The 23,620-nt window shown below is 42.9% G+C and overlaps 1 protein-coding gene across 2 annotated transcripts in view; it reads left to right on the plus strand.

Annotated features, from left to right (window-relative positions):
* Positions 1 to 23,620, plus strand: part of Ahi1 (Abelson helper integration site 1) — a 149,533-nt gene that overhangs the window by 123,823 nt on the left and 2,090 nt on the right. For both annotated transcript variants that reach the window (XM_060373693.1, XM_060373694.1), the window contains 2 exons: positions 13,088 to 13,137; positions 18,742 to 18,826. In XM_060373693.1, the coding sequence (XP_060229676.1) occupies positions 13,088 to 13,137; positions 18,742 to 18,826 (135 nt within the window). The remainder of the gene's footprint in view (positions 1 to 13,087; positions 13,138 to 18,741; positions 18,827 to 23,620) is intronic.

Below are 23,620 nucleotides of genomic sequence, written 5' to 3' on the forward strand. Positions count from 1 at the left end.
AAGTCCAAGGTGAAGGCGCTAGTAGGTGTGCTGTCTGCTGAGGGCTGGCTTTCTGGTTGCAGCTCATTGCACCCTCACAAGACGGAGGACACAGGGAGGAATCTCTTGTGTCCAGTCTTAAAAGAGTACAGATCCCACTTGTGAAGGTTCTGTCCTCATCACGTATCTCCAAGAACCATCACGGTGAGGCTTAGAAATTTAGCATGGTAACTTTGAAAAGGTACAAGTCACCAACTCAAAACAGTTTTATTCCAAACTTCCTGGATAAAATTACTGCAGTGGAAATATAAGTTAGTACGGGGCAGTAATAAGGTTTTTGATTTAGTATGAAATGCAGTGAAAGATCAAGCCTTACTGGTGTCCCCAGCTTGCTGCATGCTGACCATTGAAACTAAGGCCATGTAACTCTTGAGTCTGTATTCTTCTCCATTGTCCCTGTGTCAGCTGGAGAAGAGGCATTTCCTGTACTTGACCACTCCTGGGAAACTGGTCTTGCCCTTCCCCTGCCTGGTGTGCCTGTGTTCCTAAGGCACCACTTCCTGAAGAGAACACTTGCTGCCTGTACCCCTCTTTTCCTTATCTGGACTCACCGCACCATGTCTAGTTTAGACTGGGGTTGATTTTCCAGTTTTGGTCTCCATCTGCAAACATTACTTTTACATTCATCTCCCAACATAATCATTCTTCAAGTGTCAGCTTAGCCCTTAAGAGCTGTTGCAGGCTCATCTCGCTCATGTCCAAACCCCAGCCCTAATAGGTCCCCAGAGAACATACACTATGCAAACTCAAACAGTTTTAAAATGAAGTAGTTAGGCCGGGGATGTGGCTCTCGGTTGTAGATAACTTGCCTAGCATGCCTGCAGCCTTGGGTTGAATCCCTGCCGAAGCAAGGGTGCACTGCACAATGCATAAAGCAAGTGCTGCCCGGGTGAGGAGCCATTTGGGGCAGGATTTGGACATCCCCATAGGCAGGGTGGAGGTCATACCAGGCTCTAAAGTTAAAGTGATCTGTCATAGGTGAAGCCATGGGTCAGACTAGAGACCTGTAAGAGAGCAGCTCTGCAAGACCTCCAGCTCTTTAAAAATTAGGAATATATATGTGTGTATATATATAGGGGTGTGTATAACTATACGTAAATATTTTCCTCTGAGGAATGTGTTATACATATATTAGACAGTATGTTAATTCGTGGAGAGAGAGAGTATGTGCTAATGTAAAAAGAAGTCCCTGAAAACATAATGTCACCCCACGCACTGAAATGCCTTGAACACTCTGGAGTCATGAAGCTGACAGCCACAGCACCTGGTTTATTGTGTTTCCTAATTAATTCTTTATCAAAATGCATATGGTTTGATTTTATCACGATTCTTCTTATGAGCACACCATAAAAATTCACCAGAGATTTAATTTCTCATGTAATCCTTTTCTTATCATCATATATAAGATAAGCCTCTTAAAGAACATGGAAAGTTACTAAGCTTTGTGGGAGGTCTTGATTCATAGCACTGTGGGGCTGGTGCCAGGAATGAGGCTGCGACGTAGCTGATTCATTGTGCAGATGAGCAAATTGAGGTCCCTAAGGTTGCAAGGCATTCATTCCGATGGCACTGCTGGCTAGGGGCGTGGCCATGCCCCTAACCCCTGCCACCGTGTAACAGACGGACCTCCACAGCCAGGTTCGTGTTGCTGGGGGTTTTACAGCCCTGCCTACTGTTTGCTTCCCTGTGCCTTCTCCATGTGGAACTTGTAAGAACTGTGTTCTGTGTATTTCAGTTTGGGTTTTGTTTCTGATTTTGAGATGGTGGCCTCACTGTATCCTCCCCCAGACTGGCCATGACCCGCTGGGTTGAAGGATTCTCCCACCTCAGCCTCACAAGTGGCTGGGACTACGGGCATATGCTAATGCACTCAACTTTATTCTCTACACTTTCAAGGAATAAAAAGAAAGAAACCTCAACATCTGCCCTTTTTTAAGTTTATTTCTGTCCAAACCATACAAAAAAAGCAAAGGTATGCCTGTCAGTGGTTTGGCAGCCACACGATCTCCCAGATCTCCCCAGTGGTGCCTGCTCCGGTGCCAGGCTCCTGCCAGCACATCTCCTGGCACCTGGCAATGGAGGTGGCTGGCAGCAGCATTTGTTGCCTGTATAGGTGTTTTCCTCCAGGCTCGTCGAGGCCTTCGGTACCAACTCGTATCTGATAGAAAAGCGAATGCTGATGCTATCAGGGAGTTAAAAAACTTGGAGGCTTCGAAAAAATTCTACCAACTTGGTCTTATTATTCATTTGTGTTTTAGACATTTTTAATTAGTTACACTATGAAAGTAATATGTCCCTATATTTTATAAAATTTAACCAAAGAAAATAATACAGGGTTAAAAATAAGTCTTGCACACTGGAAATCCTGTTGCTGCTAAGTGTTCCAAGGCTCTCTAAAGTACATTCTTCATGTGAGCAAACATGGCTTCATGTTGATTTGTCTTAATTATACTTAATGTTCCTTTTTCTCTAACTATTAGGTCTTGGACATTGTCTTTTATTAACACAAAAAATTCTATTTTTAGACCATTTTGAGTTACTAAAATACCCAGAATAGTCTTAATTCATAAAATGGTGTGGGTGTTATGGTTGTTGTATTTCTGGTAAGTGCTCTTGTTTTGTTTTCTTTTTTAAAATTTAAAAAACAGTACTTAAAATTGAAAAGTACCATTCATCTTCTCTAAGCGGTTCAGCATTGACACTATGATGTGGTTTGCATAGCTGCCAGATTTAGTGAGACGTATACACAGAAATGTTGGCTTACTTGTGAGAACACAGCACATCACTGTGATGCTTTGAATATCACTTGTAAAAACTAATCAAACAAGTAATCATTAGCTTTGCTATTCCAGAGTAATTCTAAAAATATACAGTGTAGCTCATCTTCATGTGAAAAGAATGTGCTTTAATTATTTTCAGTGTTTTCCTGGCATGCAGAGTCAGTAAGAGCAAGCTGGTTTAATTAAAAACGGCCAGTTCTTAAGCAAGAGTACATGGTCTATATAGTATATGCAGATATTATACATGTTACATATGATAAGATATATATTATATTCAGTAGCATCTGGATTTTTTTTGAATAGTCTAAAGTAAGAACAGAGAAGCCCAATGCAGCAGATAATTCCAGGAAGTTACTCTTATACACATGCACACACACACACACACACACGTACGCACACATATGCACATACACACACACACATAATTTTGTGCTAGTGAGTCCTGTGAGCCTCTCATGAAAACACTAGGTACTTAAAAAACGGGATGCCTTCAATTTGTATTTATATCTCTTAGTCTTCAGAGAAACTTATAATTATGCTATATGACATTTTTTTAAAAACTCACTTTATATATGCAAAAAAAATGTTAGTCCTACACCAGGGTGAATTTTAATTATTCTTAACATAAGAATAATATGATTTTATTTTTTTATGTCCAGTATCCAATGAAGAAACTTTTGCTGTGGTAATTTTTGGTATGGTATCCAAATATATAGAATTCAGGAACACTTAAGTTATTGAAAATACAGTTATAATTATTACCTGTTTCGTGTTCCTAAAGATATGTGTTTGTTTTTTTTTTTAGTTTATTTTGAGAGAGAAATGTAGTGATGTATCTATAGAATTTGCTTTAAAGTTTCAGGAATGTTTTCTCTTTTATCTGGAAAGAACTGACTAAATATATAATAGGGAATTCATAAACTTGAGCTGAAATTTTCCCTTACAGCTTAAAAAATAAAATATCTAGTTATTGAATTCCATAAAGAATTGCATTGCATCCAGGCTGATGTTTTTCTTAACATCCCTATGACTTGTTACAGTAATATAAACGACTTTTAATAAAATACATAAATTCCATGTTGGAAAATGATCTATCAGTCTATATACAGCACTTTCATAGCGGGAATGCCTGGAATCCCAGTGATGTGACAGACCCAGAGCAGACCCCGTGCCCCTCCACCTTGAGGCTCCAAACACTTCACAGAGTGTTATGATAACGCCCATGGCCCTCGGAGGTTCTACAAAGGAGGCCGTGAGGCCCTTCCTCTGGAGCGCTAGGTCTGAATTTACAGCTGCTTCTCCATGTAGGTCTGCAGCTGTGCCCCCACCATTGGGTCGGCACCTTTGCCTCAGCCCTCTTTTCTCTCTGTGAGGGGCTCCAGGGTCTTCTGGCCTCTACAGGATGGGGCTCTGTGTGCAGCTTGTTTTCAGATGATCTTGCCCAGGATAGGATCTAGTCAGTTGCCAGGAGCTCTGGAATAAAGAGCCTATGAGACTGTCCCTCTGCTGTTTGACCCCAAAAGTAGGTTTAGAAAATGATCCTGGATGTCGTCCTAATTCCATAAATTAAATTTATGTTTAAAAATGCATGTGAATTGTTTTCCCATTTAGCAGCTCACTCCTAATTGGAGCCTGAACTCAGTCTTAGTCACATTCCGTTTCATTGTGGTGAGCTTCCACTAGAAGCTCAATTTATAGAATAATATAGATTCTCAGTGAAAATTCTATGATTTTTTTTTTTTTTGTAGGACACAAAAATAAGTATTTTAGGGCATTTATCACAATTCTTCTCAGAGTATATCATGGGCTGTGGACTAGTTTTCCTTTTGTAAAATGCATTGATTTCTCTTTGGTGAGTAGTCTTAACAAACAAAAGTACAGGAAATGGCACAGCCCTCTACTCTGCTGCTGTCTGGTGGCACATGGCCCAGGGCTCTCTGACAAGACACTAAGACCGTTAGGCAGAGGAGCACAGGATGATGTCTCCAAGGGTAATCTGAATATCAATAACATTTCTCTGAAAACCTGTTGAGATCTGTGAAAGCTGTGATGGGAAGAACCCCCGCCACCCATCCTGTCAGAAGTGTCCTTTAGATGGCCGCGGGATGGCTGTCATCAGCCACCATCTCCACAGGCACCACGGCCCTTCCTTGACTGACTCCCTCACTCTACCATCCTCATTTTGGCAGCCTCTCTACTTAAAGGATTCTCATCCTCAGCACGGTTGGCATTTCAGGCTAATACTGCATCGTTTTAGGAATATGGTGTGCATTGTCAGGTATTGTTTTCAGTGTTGCTGTTGTTAAAATTTTGTGGGGGGAAAAAGCCTAGCTAATTTGCCTTGACCCAACCAACCCTTATATATAAGCCACCAGACCTGGCCTTGTAAAATGTCTGGCTTTGTAAAATGTTTCTTAATCAAATTTAGGTAACTATAGATTACTGCTTGCTTCCTGTGCTTTAGGAATCGATGCTAGCGAAAACCATCGGAAATTAAGCATGTGCTGTTGTTCTACTTATTACTTAGTAATCACAGTAAGTGGTCAGTCAGGGTACTAATTTTAACAGCTTTGGTTGGTTGGTTAGGTTTGGTTTTTTGTTTTGTTTCCTTTTGTTTGGAAACATAAAAGAAAGCGGACCTTTTCTTAGGTAAGGCTCTTCGGAATCAAGTGTCTTTCTGTACATATTGGAAGAAATTTGCTGTATTCACTCTTTGACTTGAACCCTCTGACACTGAATGAGCCCTCTTTGTCTTACCCAGGCTGTTTCCCTATTACTTTAGGTGTGTCTAAGCAGCCACCACCTACATGTGGAGGATTTCCTTATAGTTTATGAGCCCTGATTTGGGAAGAATTTTTCCCTCAATATGGGAGATTAGGGACTAACTCGTGCTCAAACAAGGATGTAGAAGACCTAAATAACCCTTCTGTTTTCAGAAATAGTTAAAAAATAAAATTGCGGGGTGGGTCAGCTGGGCAAGATGAGTCAGCTGGTACAGGCACTTTCTATGGAGCCTGGTCACCTGAGCTCCGCCCCTGGGACCCACAAAGTCAGGAGGGAACTGACCCCCACCACTTGTCCTCTGACCTCCACGCTCACTCGGTGACGCACACACACACAGTCACAAGTGCATGCACACTTGCAGACACAGCTAACTAATTGGTACACTTCTTTAAATGGGGGTTTACACTGATGTCATCTACCTCCTTCCTGGCTCACCTGCAGTCACTTCTGTCTTCCTGAGCCAGGTCCTCAGACCACAGGAAGTCGGTTCACACAAGCGCCATTACTTAGCAGTTTGATGCCAGATGCATAAACAGCACTTTCAGTCTGTGTTTGTCTCCTCAGTCTCCCTAGGGTAAATCACTTGTCCATTTTGCCACTTTTGTGTTTATTCACTGTGTTTCTAAGTCGCCACCATGTTGAGTGTCCGGCTGTGATTACAGTGATACACACCTACTTGTCTTCTTTTGTTTGTTCTGTTTGAGTCCCTCCCACACTCCTTAACACCTAGTCAAAGAAAACAATACCCGCGGCGTTTCCCAAGCTGTGCTCTTGGGCTCCAAGCTGACTCTGGATCCTGCTTTCTGGGGAATTGAATTGCCTTCTAACGTGAATCCCTCAGGTTTTCATTCTGGTTCTCCCTCTTCTTCTGCAGTTGCACCCTTTCTGCAGCTGTGGTGACAGGTTGGAATTTCCTTGGGTGGAAAACTCTTCCTCAAGCTTTGATAATTTTCTGCATTCATTTTTCTGGTCCTTGCCCCTTACCTAGGGATCCATTTTCATTCCTTCACCTGCTTTGGCATCTTCCTTGTTTGACTAACACTTTTAATAATGCCTGCTGTGTTTTTCAAACACTGTGGTAGAATGTAGTCTGGATGGTGATGGCCAATAAAGCAGAAATAGTCCCTGCATTATAGCCTAAAGACTGAAAGTGACATTAGCCATAAAGCCACAAAATTAAAACATAAGCAATAAAGGATAGTGAGAGGCAACTGCAGGGTCATTTGTGAAAACTAGAAGTTCTCACTGGGGGACTCTTTGAGATGTTACAAAGAGGCTGTGAAGAACATAGCATGCCCAGAATATCATCATGGTAGCAGCTTGAGCTAAAGGATTAAAAACTGACCCCATGCATGGTCCTTGGTTGGAGCATCAGTCTCAGAAAAGACCCCTGGGCCCAGATATTTTTGGATCTATTGCTCTCCTTGTGGAGCTCCTGTCCTCTCCAGGTCTTACTATCTCCCCCTTTTTTCATAAGATTCCCTGCACTCTCCCCAAAGTTTGGCCATAAGTCTCAGCATCTGCTCTGATACGCTGAAGGATAGAGCCTTTCAGGGGCCCTCTGTGGTAGGCTCCTGACTTGTTCCCTGTTTTCTCCTTCTTCTGATGTCCATAATCTTTGCCTTTCTGAATGGGGATTGAGCATCTTAGCCAGAGTCCTCCTTCTTGATTAGTTTCTTTAGGTGTATAGATTTTAGTATGCTTATCCTATATTATATGTCTAATATCCACTTATGAGTGAGTATATGCCCTGTGTCATGTATGGAGATGGCCTGGAACCCCTACACAGATATAGCCCATGGCAGTTCAATGTCCAAATGGGTTCTATAGTAATGGGGACAGGGACTGTCTCTGACATGAACTGATTCGCCTACTCTTTGATCACCTCCCCCTGAGGGGGGAGCAGCCTTACCAGGCCACAGAGGAAGACAGTGCAGCCACTCCTGATGAGACTTAATAGACTAGGCTCAGAAGGAAGGAAAGGAAGCTGTCCCCTATCAGTGGACATGGGGAGGGGCATACGTGGAGAAGGGGGAGGGAGGAAAGGATTGGGAGGGGAAGAGGGAGCTACAGGGGGGATATAAAGTGAATAAAGCGCAATTAATAAAAAATAAATAAAAAATAGTAATCTTAAAAAAAAAAAACTGACCCCAAATAAGACTTCCAAATAAATCTTTAAAGCCATCCTATGGAGGCATTAAGGAGTCATCGTTCATTGTAGAATGTAAAGCAGGGAGGTGACATGATTAAATTGCTATTTCAAAAGATCATTCTTGGGCTGGAAGTATAGCTCAATAGTAAAGCACTTGCTTAGCTTGAGGCCCTGAGTTTGATTCCAACAACAACTGAGAAAGACAGAGGCCATTTGAAGGTAGAGGTGGGAAGTGCCTCAGTAGGAGAGCATGTACTGGGCCTGTGAATACATCATGTCTCCAAACCCACAGTGAGTTAGAATCTGTTGCTGTGTCAAAGTTCCTGAAAGAAACCATTTAAAAGGCTGAAAGATTTATTCTGGCTCACAGTTCCTGGGGTTTCGGCCAGTGCTCTGCTGCTTCCATTGTCTTCAGGCCTTGGTGCAGTAGAACATTCTTACAGAGAAGTCAGGATGGATCAGCCTGGCAGCCATGGAAGCAAAGAGGAAATGAGGAAAAGGACTAGAAATACAACATACACTTCTTGTCCCCCATCCTCCACCAAGGCCTTACCACACAGATCACAGTGATGCCATCACCCATCAACACGTTAATCGACTGACGAGAAGCATTTAGTACCCTAACTGTAACAAATAGCAGCAACCAAAGCTCACTCTAGAATCTCTGAAGAGGCTGAAAAGGGCACTGGTGCAGAGTACGTAGGACCATAAAACCGCCCCCTCTGTCTCTCTGCAATCCAAAGAAATTAGGAAATGGAAACTGGTAAAGAAAAATAATTTATTTACAGTTTGGCCAAAGGAAAAGGACATGTAAATTCCTCTCTGTTGTGCCTGTGGCAATCTTACAGTAAACAGAAAACGAAGACCAGAATATATGGAAATGTAGCTGTAAGACAAGTTAGCCCAGGTTGCCTCTGTTGTCTGTGTCCTGGCTTACAGCTTTTTGTTCAAGTCCATAGAGAGAAGTCTTAAAGTCTCCTGAGCTGTTTGTTTGTTTGTTTGTTTGTTTGTTTGTTTTTATTTAAGAGACAAGAATAGGAAAGAGGGCGTAAGATCCCTATCATTCCTGGCCTGGTAGAGTTTCTTGTCCTTAGGTCCATTGAAGAAATACAGAGTGAGAGCCCTGTGTACAGAGGCTGGCTTCAAACTTGACTCCTGTGTATTTTTAAGACATTCTAATTTTGAAAAAAAAAAAAAAAAAAAAAAAAGGAGACAAGGAGTGATGGTTTGACAGCAAAAGGAGAGTGAGCAAGTATCACTCTTACACTATATCCTCCTATCAGGATATACTTTTTTTTCCTTTTTTAAATTTTTAAATACTAGTTACAGTTTATTAACTTTGTATTCCAGCTGTATCCCGCGCCCTCATTCCCTCTCAATCCCACCATCCCTCCCTTATCTTCTCTCTGTCCCTTTCCAAGTCCACTGATTGGGGAAGACCTCCTCCCTTTCATCTGACCCTGGTTTATCAGGTATCTTCAGGACTGGCTGCAAAGTCCTAATACTTCATACACCATGGCAAAGAACCATTAAAACCTTTCAAACATGATTGCAAAGTCTGTTCTAATCCCAGACAAACTGCAATTAACTTTTTTTTTTAAATTAAACTCAGACAACAGCTTTTAAAATCCAACATTTTAACCCAACAATCCAAAGATTTGTCACATGCTAATGTGTCACATGCTAAAGAATGACAATAAGAAAATGCTGTTTGTTACGTTTTTTTTTCCATAATGAAAATGTCTTGGTTCTATAAGTGCAAACAATTGTGTGTGTGTGTGTGTGTGTGTGTGTGTGTGTGTGTGTATACGTGTGTGTATACAGTATAAACAGTGACATTCATAACAGTCACCTCAGATCCGAGCTGTGTTCAGGCAGGTTTGCTGGCACTATATGGTATAACGGCATACACAGTGCCAAGTGTGTGTGCTGTGGGGTTAACACCAAGGCTGCTTGGTGCATTATAAGCCAGCACTAACTTAAGTACCTCACACTCCATACCCATGTAGTCACACGATTGTGACCTACAGTTTAAACCATGGAAGCCTCACCAGTGGCATAGCATGCCAGGCCATACAAACCTAGCTTTTGCCCAGAATGATTCTACTTCTTCATGTTTACGCTTGAGACTCCAAACAAAATTGTACCGAAAATGTGTGTGTTTGTTTGTTTGTTTGTTTTGAAACAGGGCTTCTCTGTGTAGCCTTGGCTGTCCTGGACTCGATTTGTAAACCAGGCTGGCGTGGAACTCACAGAGATCTGCCTGCCTCTACCTACCCAAGTGCTGGGATTAAAAACATGTGCCATTATGCCTGGCCTGAAAGTTTTACTGTTAAGTCAGTTTTAGAAAACTTGGTGTAGCCCTCCAGCTCTGTCTGTATCCTCGGTAACTCTGGGCCTCCATTTCTTCATCTGTAGAAGCAAGAGTGTGGTTTGTGAGAGCTTATGCATTTCTGCTGAGCCCCTCTTCCTTCTAACCTAAGAGAGGTTACGTGGCTTGTTAGGGCCACACAAAGTTAACAACAGAACCAAGAATTTAACCATCAAACCCTCATTGGCAACCTTCCTCTCTTGCATCTATGTTCTAAAAGAAAAAAACAAATTCCCACAAAATAGAGAGGAAACATTTGGAAAGGTAGATGTGTCAGTGAGTGAATAACAGCATGTAAACTGAAGTTATACTCCCTCACATTTCTGCCCCTCTGATGCTAGTGTGCTAGATACAACGTATATTGATTGAACTTCCACATGATTTCACATTCATTCCTCAAGTTCTTAGAGAAATCTGTGCCGGTGAGTTATTTGCATGGCCTGTTTCTCTTTACCAAAGTTGTTTTCCCCTTGGTAAATCTCCACGTAATCAGTGGTGTCACTTTAAATCACTCCATTTATCATTCCTTTCAAATTTAAACCTCATGGCATTCTAAATTGACAATCATCCCAGAGGAGCTGTGAGGGTTGAGGAAGCAGGCGCCTCTGGAGTCTGATGCTACCATTCCTCATCTCGCTTTGCTCATCTTCCTCTCTTCATCCCCTCCTCTTCAAATCAAGGGGGTCCATGAAGAGGAAATGAAGTCACAAAACAGCTGAGGTGTGTGTGTGTGTGTGTGTGTGTGTGTGTGTGTGTGTGTGTGTGTGTGTAAAGAAGGGGAAGAAGGACAGCCCTGCTCCTTGGCCTTGGCGGGGGTGGGGGGCACTCATGGGCTGACTGCATTCCATCCTTGGGGGCTTTTGCTGAAAGATAAGACATAAGAACTCACATAGACACCTCCTTTTTCCCCTCCCACTGCCTCCATGAGTCACTGCCCATGTGGCGTGGCTGCTGAGACCCAGAAATGAGCAAGTAAAGGTGCTTAGAGTGAAGTATTGGTCCTGATGAAGCTTGTGTTCTTGCAAATAAGTGGAACAGCATTGCAGTGTAGGTTCACTGCTAATTTAAGACTTACAGGATTTGAACATAGCCCAAGCCGCTTTACATCATAAAAATAGAATGAGTAGTTATGTAAGAACACAACAGGAAACACAGCATGGACCATATTTAATCTCTTTTTATCGTTTATTAATTTTTTTTACTTTCACACACATTGCATTCTGACTTCTCTCTCTCTCTCTCTCTCTCTCTCTCTCTCTCGCTCTATTTAGTGTTCTTCAGATAACCTTTCTGAGGGTATCCCAACAATTCCCAGAAGCAGCCTCTGTTATAAGACTCCTCAGACTCACACAGGGCTAACAAGGAGACTGCACTGGGGTGTTCCCTGCAGCTCCAGCACAGGGGCAAGTCAAGGAGATTTCAGATTGTGAGCTGCGTGTCCGGTTCCCTCATTAAGTCTGGTCGTTTTACCATGCTTTATAATCATACAAATATTTTTCTGGTAAAATGCTGGCTTCCCTTGGACAAAGAGGTAGAAATAATACTTACATATTGTGAAGAATTTAAAAATTCAAACCTCCGGTTTAATTTGGCTCGTGTGTTTGGAGCGCACATGCTCATGAAAGAGCTGGGAAGCTCTGTGAGGGTCAGTGCTCTCTGCGTTCAGTCCATTGCTGGTTGTGCTGTTGGGTGAGGACAGGCGAGGTATTCAGGAATCTGAACTAGTTTTAGAATCTGAAATTGACTGTGGGTGTGGATTTTTTCTCAGTCCATTTTAACAGAGACTTATCAATGTAGTGGTGAAGAACAATCAAGGCGCCATCAGTCCTTGTGTTGGGTCACTTGCTGCAGCACCCATCTTTTACCCTTGTCTTGTCTTTCTTTAATTCCTACCGTAAGGGTTTGCTTTAAAGCCACCTGATAGGAAACACATAACCATAGTCAAGAAATCTCTCTCATAAGCACGGTGATGCTTGTAAGAGATGCTCTGTGCCAGAGCTGGCGGGGTACAGTCCTGCAGACTCTGCCTGGGGAGGAGGAAGTATGGCGGCCGAGTGGTCCTCCGTGGAGAGAGGCTGGGAAAGCAGTAGTTCTCAGACAAGGGCGAAAGAAAAGCGGGGTTTCGTTTCTTTCAGTCTAGTTTATTTGTTTCCTAAATGACTTTAATTTACATAATTGTGTAGACATCTCTCCTCTGTACATAACTGAGCAACTTACTGTCTTGTTTTAAATGTCAAATGGATCTTTTCTGCAACATTCATTATCTCTAAAAACCACCTTCAGTCAGTTTTATGGCAGCACTGGGTTGATTTACAAAGTACTGTGTTACACTAAACACCATTTCTTCATTATACTTCGGATTGGAGCTAATGCTCCAAATTAGAGGAAGTGCTAGCATTTGGAATGTAAGTTGGTACCTCCAAAAGTGTATATTAACCTTTTTTCTCAAGGGTGCCATTAATAAAGCAAGATTTACTGAACAAATTTGGAAAAGATTTACAGTGTTCAAATTCAGAATCTAGCCTTTAGTTCAGTTCATAAAATAAGGATACACTGACAACAATAGAAAGAAAAGCAGTGATGAAAGAAATATGTGGGGCTTAAGTAACAAACCACAGTGTTAACTTAAGCTACCAAACAATCTCTCCCCTTTGTTTTCTCTTGTTTTTTTTCCTTTTTTGTGTGTGGGCTTTTTGTTGTTGATGGTGATGTTTTGTTTGTTTGGGGGTTTATTTGGTGCCAGCATCTGAAAGCTAACCTTGTTTATGAAGTGTGCACGATGTCGTGGACTAGCCTGGCCTTCCAGGAGTGAGTATATTACTGGGATAGACATGCGTGTTCAGGACGGCCATCGACACTGTTGCTCTGTCTTTATGCAGAAAGCTGGTGGGGACCCTGTGGACGATAACCACATTGTCCCTTCATGTGTGACTTACTGCTTGGTTTTTCTCTCCTTCACAGCAATCCCTCAAGTCCCTGGACTCCAGACTGGGCTTGCAGTCTGTGGCACAGTGAGTAGCTATTCCTTTTTTATAACTTGTGATGATAAGTGGCAGTGCTTTGTTCTGTTTGTTTGTTTTGTTTTTTAATATTTATTTATTATTTATAAAGCCTACATGTATGCCAACATGCCAGAAGAGGGCACCAGATCTCATTATAGATGTTTATGAGGCACTATGTGGTTGTGGGGAATTGAACCCGGGTCCTCTGGGAGAACAGCCAGTGCTCTTAACCTCTGAACCATCTCTCCAACCCTCTGTTCTGTTTTTAAGGATAATCTATCTATACCCCTTTTTCATAACACAATGATCACACTACAAGTTGGATTTTGTATAAATAATTTAAAAGACTTTAAGATTGTGTTAGAATCAAGAAAAATAATGTTATGTATAAACAGCAACACACTGAAGCTCAAAAGGCCTGTTTTTATTTTTCATTTACTCTGAGTAATGTTTTGAAATAACTTAAACTTGATACAAGCAAATGGTTAGGTAAAACTGAACTATGAAATATCTACTCAGAGGCGTTACAGGGAAAATAGCCACGTCCCCAGGGTGTCATCAGAGGGTGTGTGGTCTGTATCACCAGCAAAGCCTGAGTGCAGCATCCATGAACAGCACTGGCACCTGCTAGCTCCTCTGGGACCTACACACATAGGCACACAGACCCTGCTGAGCTTCCTGCAGACATGTTGCTTCAAGTTAAGATATGCTACATGCTTTCACAGTCTGAAAAAGAATTCACCTCTTCCACTTCAAAAATGCTCATTCAGATGACAGGACTTACCAAATGAAACCATGCAGTCTGCTACAAGACATATTTTACTCCAAAGATGAGAGCTGTGTAGTTTTTCAATAGGCACTTTGAAAGCGAAGCAGTCATATTCTGGAAGTTTCCTTATAATTCTTTTCACAGGCCCTCAGTCAGTCAGGTGCTAATGCTGTAGGGCAACGCTGTCAGTGCCTAACCTGAGTGAGACCCCGCCTCCAGCTCTCACCACCGGGCTTGCATGTCTCTTTCTCAGCTACATTCACTGCCACAGTTGCTGTGGGAAGATATTGCTGCTGTGACTTCGGGGGTCTCTTACTGACCATCAGATGACACAGGAAAAATCGAGGTCCCTTCTTGGGGTTCTCAGTCTCATTAAGAAAAGAATTTACGAATGAATTTGCACACAAGTCAAGAACAGTGTTAGAGTTGGAAAGAAAACGCCAGGGCAGTCACAGAGTGGATCTCTGTAGCTGTGAGGAGAGAGGAGAGAAAGCCAAGCCATTTAAGCCGGTGTGGGGTTCAGCACACGCAGCAGACAAGCAGCCACATGGTAAGAAAGACTAGAGAAAGCAAGGAGGCCAGCCCTTAGGGAAGCTGCTTTAAACCCAGACAAAAAGAAAAGGAGAAGTTGCACTTTCCTTCAGAAATGCAGGCAGTCTCACAGATCTGCTTAGCTAAGGCATGGCAACCTGCTTTGCTGGGTTGGGGCTTCTGTGCCGCAAAGGTCTCTTTACACCTGTCCCTTCAGCGGGGCTGGAGGGGAGCCCTCCTTCCCTCCTGTGGTTGCCAGACGATGTACTAGAACAACTGAAAATTAGGTCTGTGCCAAGACAGGAGGTTCCATTCTCTTAACAGTTATTTATTGCTACCCTGAGAGTATAACTTTGTTGTTTATTGATTTTTGCAAAATGAATACTAGTGATAATTGTGTGTGTGTGGCTGTTATATGAGCACATTTGCCCAAATCATCACATTTGATTCTCAAAATGTCTACAAGAAAGACAATGCGATCTAGGAAGGCAGCAGCTTGGAATTCAGCTCTGTTCTTTTCATCTTCTCTCTCTGCCTGGTCTACACACAGGCGTAGCTTTCTTTACTGTCTGATGAACATTTTTCACTTCATTGAAATTTTACATAGTAATAAAGTTAATAACAAAATACTGGAGCCTAAGAATTTATATCTTTAAACTATTTAGAACTGCTTAGTAAACATAGCAGTGAAAGGCACATTCCATATTCTCCACAGTGGCTAGCTTTTCAGGTGATGCCACACCCACGTGCACCTCCAGATCAAGTGTAGGAAGTGTCACTGACACTTGGGCTCCATTGTCAGGCAGCTCAGCTGCTTCTGTTGCATGTACCGCACTTCAGAACCTTCTGCAGCCGAGCACTGTAGCCCAGGCCTGCGATCCCAGCACTGAGGAGGCAGAGGCAGGTGGATCTCTGTGAGTTTGAGGCCAGCCTGGTCCACAGAGTGGTCCAGGACAGCCAGGGCTACACAGAGAAACCCTGTCTCAGAGAAATAAAAATTTAAAAAAAAAAAAGAACCTTCTGCAAATCCAAAGGAAGAAAAATTCCTAAGTTTGGATGTGCCCATGCTCATCCACCCAGAGCCGTTGGTAACTACCTGTACTCTTTTTCTTAGGTCAGTGAAGATGTATTTTCTTACAACTTGAAAACTGTACACCAGTTAACGGTAGAAGCACTGTTCTCCAGAATAAACAGAGAAAATTATTTCATTTTGCAAGGTCCTAGTTCCTTGTACATAAGTACACGAACAGGGTATCACTTTTGTTTCCCTGAAGCCCTTCCTTTCCATTTCAAACATTGGCTCATTTATTGAACAACCAAAGTGAGCCACATAGACTGTTCTTAGCACCTTCTGCTTGGGTTTCTTATCTTGTTAATTATTCTTATGTATGTGGGTGTGTGTGTCATGTGTATGTGGGTGTTTTCACGTTTGTGTCTGTGAAGTGTCTGTGTGTGTGTGTGTGTGTGTGTGTCACACACGCACCACAAGTTGGTGTCTGGTATGCTCAGTCACTCCCCACTATTTACTGAATCAGGGTCTTTGTTGAACCCAGAGCTTGCCCAAATCAGCTAGTCTGGATAGCCAGCTTTTGTCAAGGATTTCTTGTTTCTGCCTCCCAAGCTGTGGGGTTCCAGGCAGTCTACAGTCCCTACCCAGATTGTATGTGGTGCTGGGGTCAAAACTGTAGTCCTCTCTGTTTCACAAGTAAGCTCTGTCCACTAAACCATGTCTTCATCCTCTCTCCCCTCTCCCTCTCCCCCTCCCCCTTTCTGAGAAATGTTGATCACTTTATTATCAATTCATATACATTTTTGTAAAGCTAAACTCTTTTTAAGGTATAGGAAGAAACTTAGCTGAAGCATTTTCTTGAAAGTTAAAGTCCCACCCTGTGTCCCATGCCCTGTGGTGTTTTTCATTTGTCACCTAACACCCTGGTCTGTTTCTAATGAAGTTTCTTAAATATGTTATCATCATTAATATACAGTGTGTGTTTCCTGTTTCCTGTGTTCTGTATTGATTTTTGTCCTGGGATTTTCTTTTTTAGATTTTTAACATTAGTTGGGTTTGTTTCGTTAAAAGCTTTGGCTAAAGACATTGGTTCAGATAGCCAATATTGGATTCCTTTCTAGATACTTAGAAACTGACTGAATATGAACAAAATCAAACGCTTTTGTCATTGTAAGCCAGAGTATTTTCCCACTCCCTCCACTACCAATTCTATTCCAGCTCCGTTTCTTCTTTTCTCTGTAAGGGTGTAGCTTACAGCCCACCTTTCTCCCCTGGGCCCCCATCAGTCACTAACTGCAAAATTGCCCTAGGGCTTGCCTTGCCTTCATCTTATGGAAGCATTTTCTTAACTGAGGCTCTCTCCTCCCAGATGACTTTAGCTTGTGGCTAGTTGACATAAAACTATCCAGCACAACTCTCAAGGTTGGCCTCTGGGTTTCACACACACCCATCTGTGCACATACCAACCCACACGTCCGCACACCTACCCATACAGAACACTCACACATATCCATGCATATATTTTTATAGGTCTGGTTTTATGTATACATATGTATTTGTAACACTTTTAGTGAAATATACTTGATAAAGTACAAATAACATACTTACACATTTCAGATTTTAAGAAAGGTAGATACTGTAAGCCATTACCATAATTAAAGAATTTCTCTCTCTTTTTTAAAATATCTTCCTTATTTCTTCCTTTATGTAACTACCATCCCTTGATAACCAATGACCGCTCTCTCCTAGAGTTTCAGGTTCCACAATTTGTGTATTCATTACCTGTTAGTAAGTAGATCTTTGAATTGTCTAGTTTGGAGCCACTACAGATATCCGCACGTGATTGTCTAGATATTTGTATTTGCTTCTCACGGGTGAACAGCTAGACTTGGAGTAGCTGGAACGGTTTCCCATACATTTTCCTATATGCTGTCACATTTATTGGCTTACCTGTGTGCAAGAGAGTTATGCTTCCTCACCAATACGTAAAATAGTCAGGTGATAATTTCAGCCATTAGAATCCCAGCCCATATGCTTAGAATTTGTATATCCTTATCCCTAATTTGGTGTGTGTGGTGTGTGTGGTGTGTGTGTTGGTGTGGGTACATATCCATCCATAGATTTCTTTGGTGAAGTAAGTGTCTGTTTAAACAATGTTTTTCTATCTGTTACTTGTCTTCATTAGTGCCTGTATTTGGGGAGGGGCAGTGCTGCATACTGCGAATGTGTGGCGCTCAGAGGATAACTTGAAGGAGTTGGCTCTCTCTCCATCCACCATGTGGAGTCTGGGAAGCAGATACCACTGAGCTTCAGGAGGATGTTATGTCTTCCAAATATGGCCTCTCTTTGACTGCCACATGGCGGCCTTCTCACTGGCACACAGGGCCTATGTGCACACATGGAAAGCATATGTGCGTGTGCCCATAGGCAAGCACATGGCATTGTTTCTTCCCTTTAAGATGCTGGTGTTGTCCTAACTGGATTTAACTGTGAACTTATTGGCCTTCCCTAAAGCCGGTCTCCAGACACAGTCACATGAGCGCTGCAGCCTGAGTACGAGTTACATACATGAGCTTTTGTGCACATGTTCTTTATCTTTGCTGCTAACTGCTCTGTTTAGTATAGTCCCAGCTCTCGTACCTACTCTAGAGAAAAGCCTGGTTTCCTAACCCTCGGCTTCTCTATTCTCGTGTTTGTGTACTCTTTTTCTTAACATACTTTGTGCTGCAGTAAACCATGGCTCTTGTTTTGCTCTCAGTTTTGCCTTCTACAGTTTTATTGTTACAACTCACACAGGAACTTCTTCCACTCTTTCTTTGTCATTAAGAAATATCCCATAAGGCAGATGCTGGGGCTCACACCTGTAATCCCAGCCCCGCAGGAGGCAGAAGCAGGTGGATCTCTGTGAGTTTGAGGCCAGCCTGATCTACAAAGTGACTCCAAGGCTACACAGAGAAACCCTATCTCAAAGAAAGAAAGGAAGGAAGGAAGGAAGGAAGGAAGGAAGGAAGGAAGGAAGGAAGGAAGGAAGGAAGGAAATCCTGTAAAAGAAGATAACATTTTCTTATTTTTCCATAGGCATCTAGATTTTTTTTTTTTTTTCAGAGACAGTTGTCTCATTCTTGTCTCTTCATGGCTAACATCATGGAGCAACTGTCTCTCTCCCTCCTTTGGATAATCTCACCTGTGGTTCTGCGCAGTGGCTTTTCTCAGTTCATCCCACTGTCCCTTCCCCAGACCCAGGCCTTATCTAATCCACTGCAGCAGCTGCCTTACTGGCTTCTCATTTGTAATCCTCCTGTAGGTCTGAGAAGGGCACAGAACAGAGCTGGGAGGACGGAGGATACAGAGCAAATATGCAGAGGAAGAAGAAAGTCACCCTGATAGAGGTAAGAGAAAATCAACGGAGAACACAAGTGGGAGAAAATCAGGGAAAAGTTATTTTATCACCAGGAAAAGACCTCAGACATCCTAGTCACTAGTGACAGAGGCCAGTGAGAGCAGAGCTGGCACAAACACTGACACACACAGGAGCTGACACCACAGGAGCTGTGGGAACTGAGCCAACAGGCGACTACTGGCCTCAGAGGAAGTGTTGGTGGAGAGTCCTAGATGTGTAAATCAGACTGTCTTCAGCCTGAAAGGAAATGACCACCAGAGTAGTCTTTCTCTCCAGAATTCGGGCTCTGAACAGAGACTCGACTGTGCAGTAACTAGTAGAGATCTTGGCGTAGAGATCGTTATACGGAGGGAATGACAGGACTATCTGTGAATTGAAAGGTGAGAGCCCCTAGAAAGCCCTTCTGGGCATGGGAGGAGGCCTGGGGTCCTGAGGAAACAAGCATGTTGGACAGTTTAACCTGGACAGGCGGACTGTGCTTACCTCTGAGATGGGCCCTTGGGACGTGGTAGGGGGAGGGCAGCGTAAGAAACAGAGGGAAGCCCGTCAGGACACCTTGTCTTCTCTGTAGGCAGAAGGCTGTTGAAATAAGCGTGTTCAGGGTTACAGCCCTAACTACACCCACATGCATATATTTGTTTTAGACTCAGTTTCCATTACTTAAATCTGTTTGTACAGAAAACCCAGATGAATATTAAATAATCCTGGGAATGGCTTTTTATATACTCATGATAGTGGAATTAGAAAACATTTCTGGTTTTCTCTGGGCTTTTGTTTGGTTGTTTTTGTGATGGTGGTTTGTTTTTTTAGGGGAAGGGCAGTTCCCGTTTCCCCAGGCTGGCCTCAGACTCTTGGGCTGAAGCAGTTACTCAGAATGTGAGACTGGAGCCACATGCCACTATGTCCAGCTAGGAGTCATTTTAAAACAGATGTTATGTAATGGAAAATTTAAAATAATGCATGCTGGGAATGAAAAGAGTGGAAAGATGGCTCAGCAGTTGAGAGCACTCGCTGCTTTGCAAGACTCAGGTCCAGGTTCCAGCAGGCACAGAGCAACTTGCAGCTATCTGTAACACCAGTTCCAGTACCGTGTTCTGGAACTCACACACACTCACACACACAGAGACACAGATACATACATACACATATTCGTATATACATTCTACATACATACACATGCATACATACATACATACATATATACACACATACAGGCAAAACACTCAAACCTATAAAATAAAAATAAATTTTGTTTTTAAAAAAGAACATAAGAGCCAATAAAGTTTTTAAATAATAGCTGGGCTGGAGACGAATTTTACCTAAAGGATTTGTACCTGTTGTATATAGAAAGCTCCAAGAAATTATCAGAAAAGGAAACATATCACTAAGAAAACTGTGAAGAATATAGAGGAATTTTATGAAAAGAATAAATATATTTTGCAATAAACATGAAAAATGTTTACTTTAGAAGTGATCAGGTTCGTGAAATGAGAAGTAAAACAGAAAATTAGATATTTTTCATCACAGAAAAGCCAGTAGGTTTCGGAACTGAGGAAATGTAATTTTGTGACGATATGGGGAAGTAGGTTAACCTCTTAAGCACATGTGTCCCAGGGTACCGTCCATTCATTCTCAGGGGGACAAGTTTGATAGGAGGTTTGTTTTTATTTCCATAAAAGGGGGCATGTGAGGGGGTGTGGTTTTCAAAATTATGATATAGCCAGAGGAGTTTGTCTGTTACTCCTGTTCTAAGGTGGAGGAATGGCATGAGCCAGGAATTCAAGGCTACTCTGGGCAAATTAGTGAGACCCAACCTCAAAAATAAACATGTTTATTTGTAATAGCCAGAATCTGGGAACAACCCAGATGTCCCTCAACTGAGGAATGGACACAGAAATTGTCGTACATTTACACTATGGATTACTACTCAGCAATTAAAAACAAGGAAATCATGAAATTTGTAGGCAAATGGTGGGATCTAGAAAAGATCATCCTGAGTGAGATATCCCAGAAGCAGAAAGACACACATGGTATATACTCACTTATAAGTAGATATTAGACATATAATATAGGATAAACATACTAAAATCTGTATACCTAAAGAAGCTAGGCAAGAAGGAGGACCCTGGGTAAGATGATCAATCCTCATTCAGAAAGGCAAACAGAATAGACATCGGAAGAGGGAGAAAACAGGAAACAAGATAGGAGCCTACCACAGAGGGCCTCTGAAATATTCTGCCCAGCAGGGTGTTAAAGCAGATGATAAGACTCATAGCCAAACTTTGGGCAGAGTACAGGGAATCTTATGAAAGAAGGAAGAGATAAAAAGACCTGGAAAGGTCTGGAGCTCCACAAGGAGAACAACAGAACAAAAAAATTAGGGCCCAGGGGTCTTTTCTGAGACTGATGCTCCAACCAAGGACCATGCATGGAAATAACCTAGAACCCCTGCACACATGTAGCCCGTGGCAGTTCAGTGTCCAAGTGGGTTCCCTAGTAATGGGAACAGGGACTGTCTCTGATATGAACTCAGTGGCTGGCTCTTTGATCACCTCCCCCTAAGTGGGGAGCAGCCTTACCAGGCCACAGACAAGGACATTGCAGCCAGTCCTCATGAGATCTGATAGACTAGGCTCAGATGGAATGGGAGGAGAACCTCCCCTATCAGTGGACTTGGTGAGGGTCATGGGAGGACATGAGGGAGGGACGGTGGGATTGGGAGGGAATGAGAGTGGGGGCTACAGCTGGGATACAAAATGAATAAATTATAATAAATAAAAAAATAATAAAATTTTAAAATATTAAAAAATAAATAAATGGACATGTCCTCTGACCTGACAGTAGAGGAGTAGCTGAGGACAAGAGAGAGCGTCGGCTAAAGTGCCTTCACATAGGTATTTAAGGGAAAAGATTAATTCAATCTGTATGAGCAACCAACATGTCTGGCTCAACCTGCTGGTTCCGTTGACTCGCCTCTTAGGGAGGAGGGCAGCGGCTGAGCCCACCTGGGACAGGGTCGGTGGGTTCTGCTCTTCTAAAGGGGATTTATTAAATTGTGAAACACTTAGGTAGTACAGTTCAGGTACTCGTTACTCATGTGACAAAATTGCTTCTCTGTGTGTGGAAAGGTATGGTTGATAAATCTGGAAGGCAGGTATAACAGTCAGCATGTGTGTGCCATCAGAGTGTGCATCAGGTGTGAGGTCACTGTCTAGGTGTGTACTTTTTGAACAGTGCATCAGAGGCGTGAGTTCACTGTGTGCAGTGAGCAGTGTGAATCAGCAGGTGTGAGTTTGGCATCTAAGTGGTGAGGCTGTGGCGATAGTTTTTCATTTTCATCCATGTATTTCCTGATTTTTTTTTTCTACTCTCCTTTTTCACTTTAACATTCCTTTTAAAATGAGTGTAACCTCACAAGTTTCTAACATGATCTGTTCCAAGTGGGGTGCGTCCTCTTCCTCCTTGTGGAGGGCTCTGCCCGGAGGGCGAGGTCTCAACAGTGCTCTTGGGGGCAAAGCTTACCACGTGGCACTCAGCCTGGAGCTCAGCACAGAGGCACCGAGGCAGTGTGTGCCAGTCCAGGCTCTGGGGGTTAGCCCAGCCAGCTACTCAGTCTCACGGTTTTACACAGACATCAGCCCAACTTCATGTTCGTTTTCACAATCTTGCTGTACAGATTCTCCTCTCTCTCTCCCTCTCCCTCTCCCTCTCCCTCTCCCTTTGTCTTAAGGGACAGTTGAAGCCTTCTGTTTGTGTCTGTCCCTGTTAGCTCTGGGTGTGTGAAGGTGACTCAGGGTGTGCCTGGACTTGGGGTTGTGTTCCTGGGTAGATGGGACCTCTTCCCTGTGCTTGGCAAAGCTGGGCTGTGTCTGTCAGCAACTGAGTGGCCCACTGTCTGAGTAGCCTGTGGTGCACACTTGACTGTTCCGTTCCCTTCATCCCGACCCTGTCTCCTGCTCACAGCAGTCTGTGCAAATACTGAACTATTCCTCCCTCTTGATGGCCCCAGTGATTTCCCATAAAGACTTTCTTCGCTGCTGCCTCAGCTGTTTCTGAACCTCTCTGGGTTTCCTCTCCGGGGTTTCTCCCGCTTCTCTGTTTGCTTCTCACAGCAGGTCCCCACCTGCCTGCTTCCCCAAGCTCTGCGTCTGTCTCTGCACGTGCAGGGGCCAGTCACTGCCCTCCAGCTGTGCGCCCCTCTGTCACCCTTCTTTCCTGCCTTCCTTCTTTTTGTCCTTCCACCACCATGAACCCATCCCCTTCTGTTTATTGTCTTACTCCTCTCAGGCATCTGTTCTCCTGTCTGTATTTTGCAGGTTTTAGGGTCTCTGTGTGACACCCTGCATTTGTTTGAACCTGTGCTATACTTTCATAACAGCAGTGGCTTTTCCAACTCTTCCTGCTACTATTGTGGCTTAGCATGTTGTGTCTGCTTCAGTTTACACTTAACCAGTTGCTTTCACGAGTTTCACTTGGACCTGTTTCTGAGCTTCTACATGTCTTTATATCTATGTCTATATATCTAAGCAAGAGTTTATCTGTGTAATTACATTTAACAAATTTAAAATCAAGAAACCTGAATGGACAACAGAATTTTTCTGAACCTTGAAAGTATTTATTTCTCACATGGAAAAATAATAATAATGTAACCACATACTTAAGATAAGGCCTATTTTGAAAAACACAAGTGTTTGTCTTTCCTCAGGGCTGGCAGGAGAGCCAGGGGAATGGCTAGCCCCTGCCCTTGCCCGCCACACTGTGTCAGCCGTTGCTTTGCTCAGAG

The sequence above is a fragment of the Meriones unguiculatus genome, chromosome 20 (assembly GCF_030254825.1).
Source record: "Meriones unguiculatus strain TT.TT164.6M chromosome 20, Bangor_MerUng_6.1, whole genome shotgun sequence".
Classification (NCBI taxonomy): domain Eukaryota; kingdom Metazoa; phylum Chordata; class Mammalia; order Rodentia; family Muridae; genus Meriones; species Meriones unguiculatus.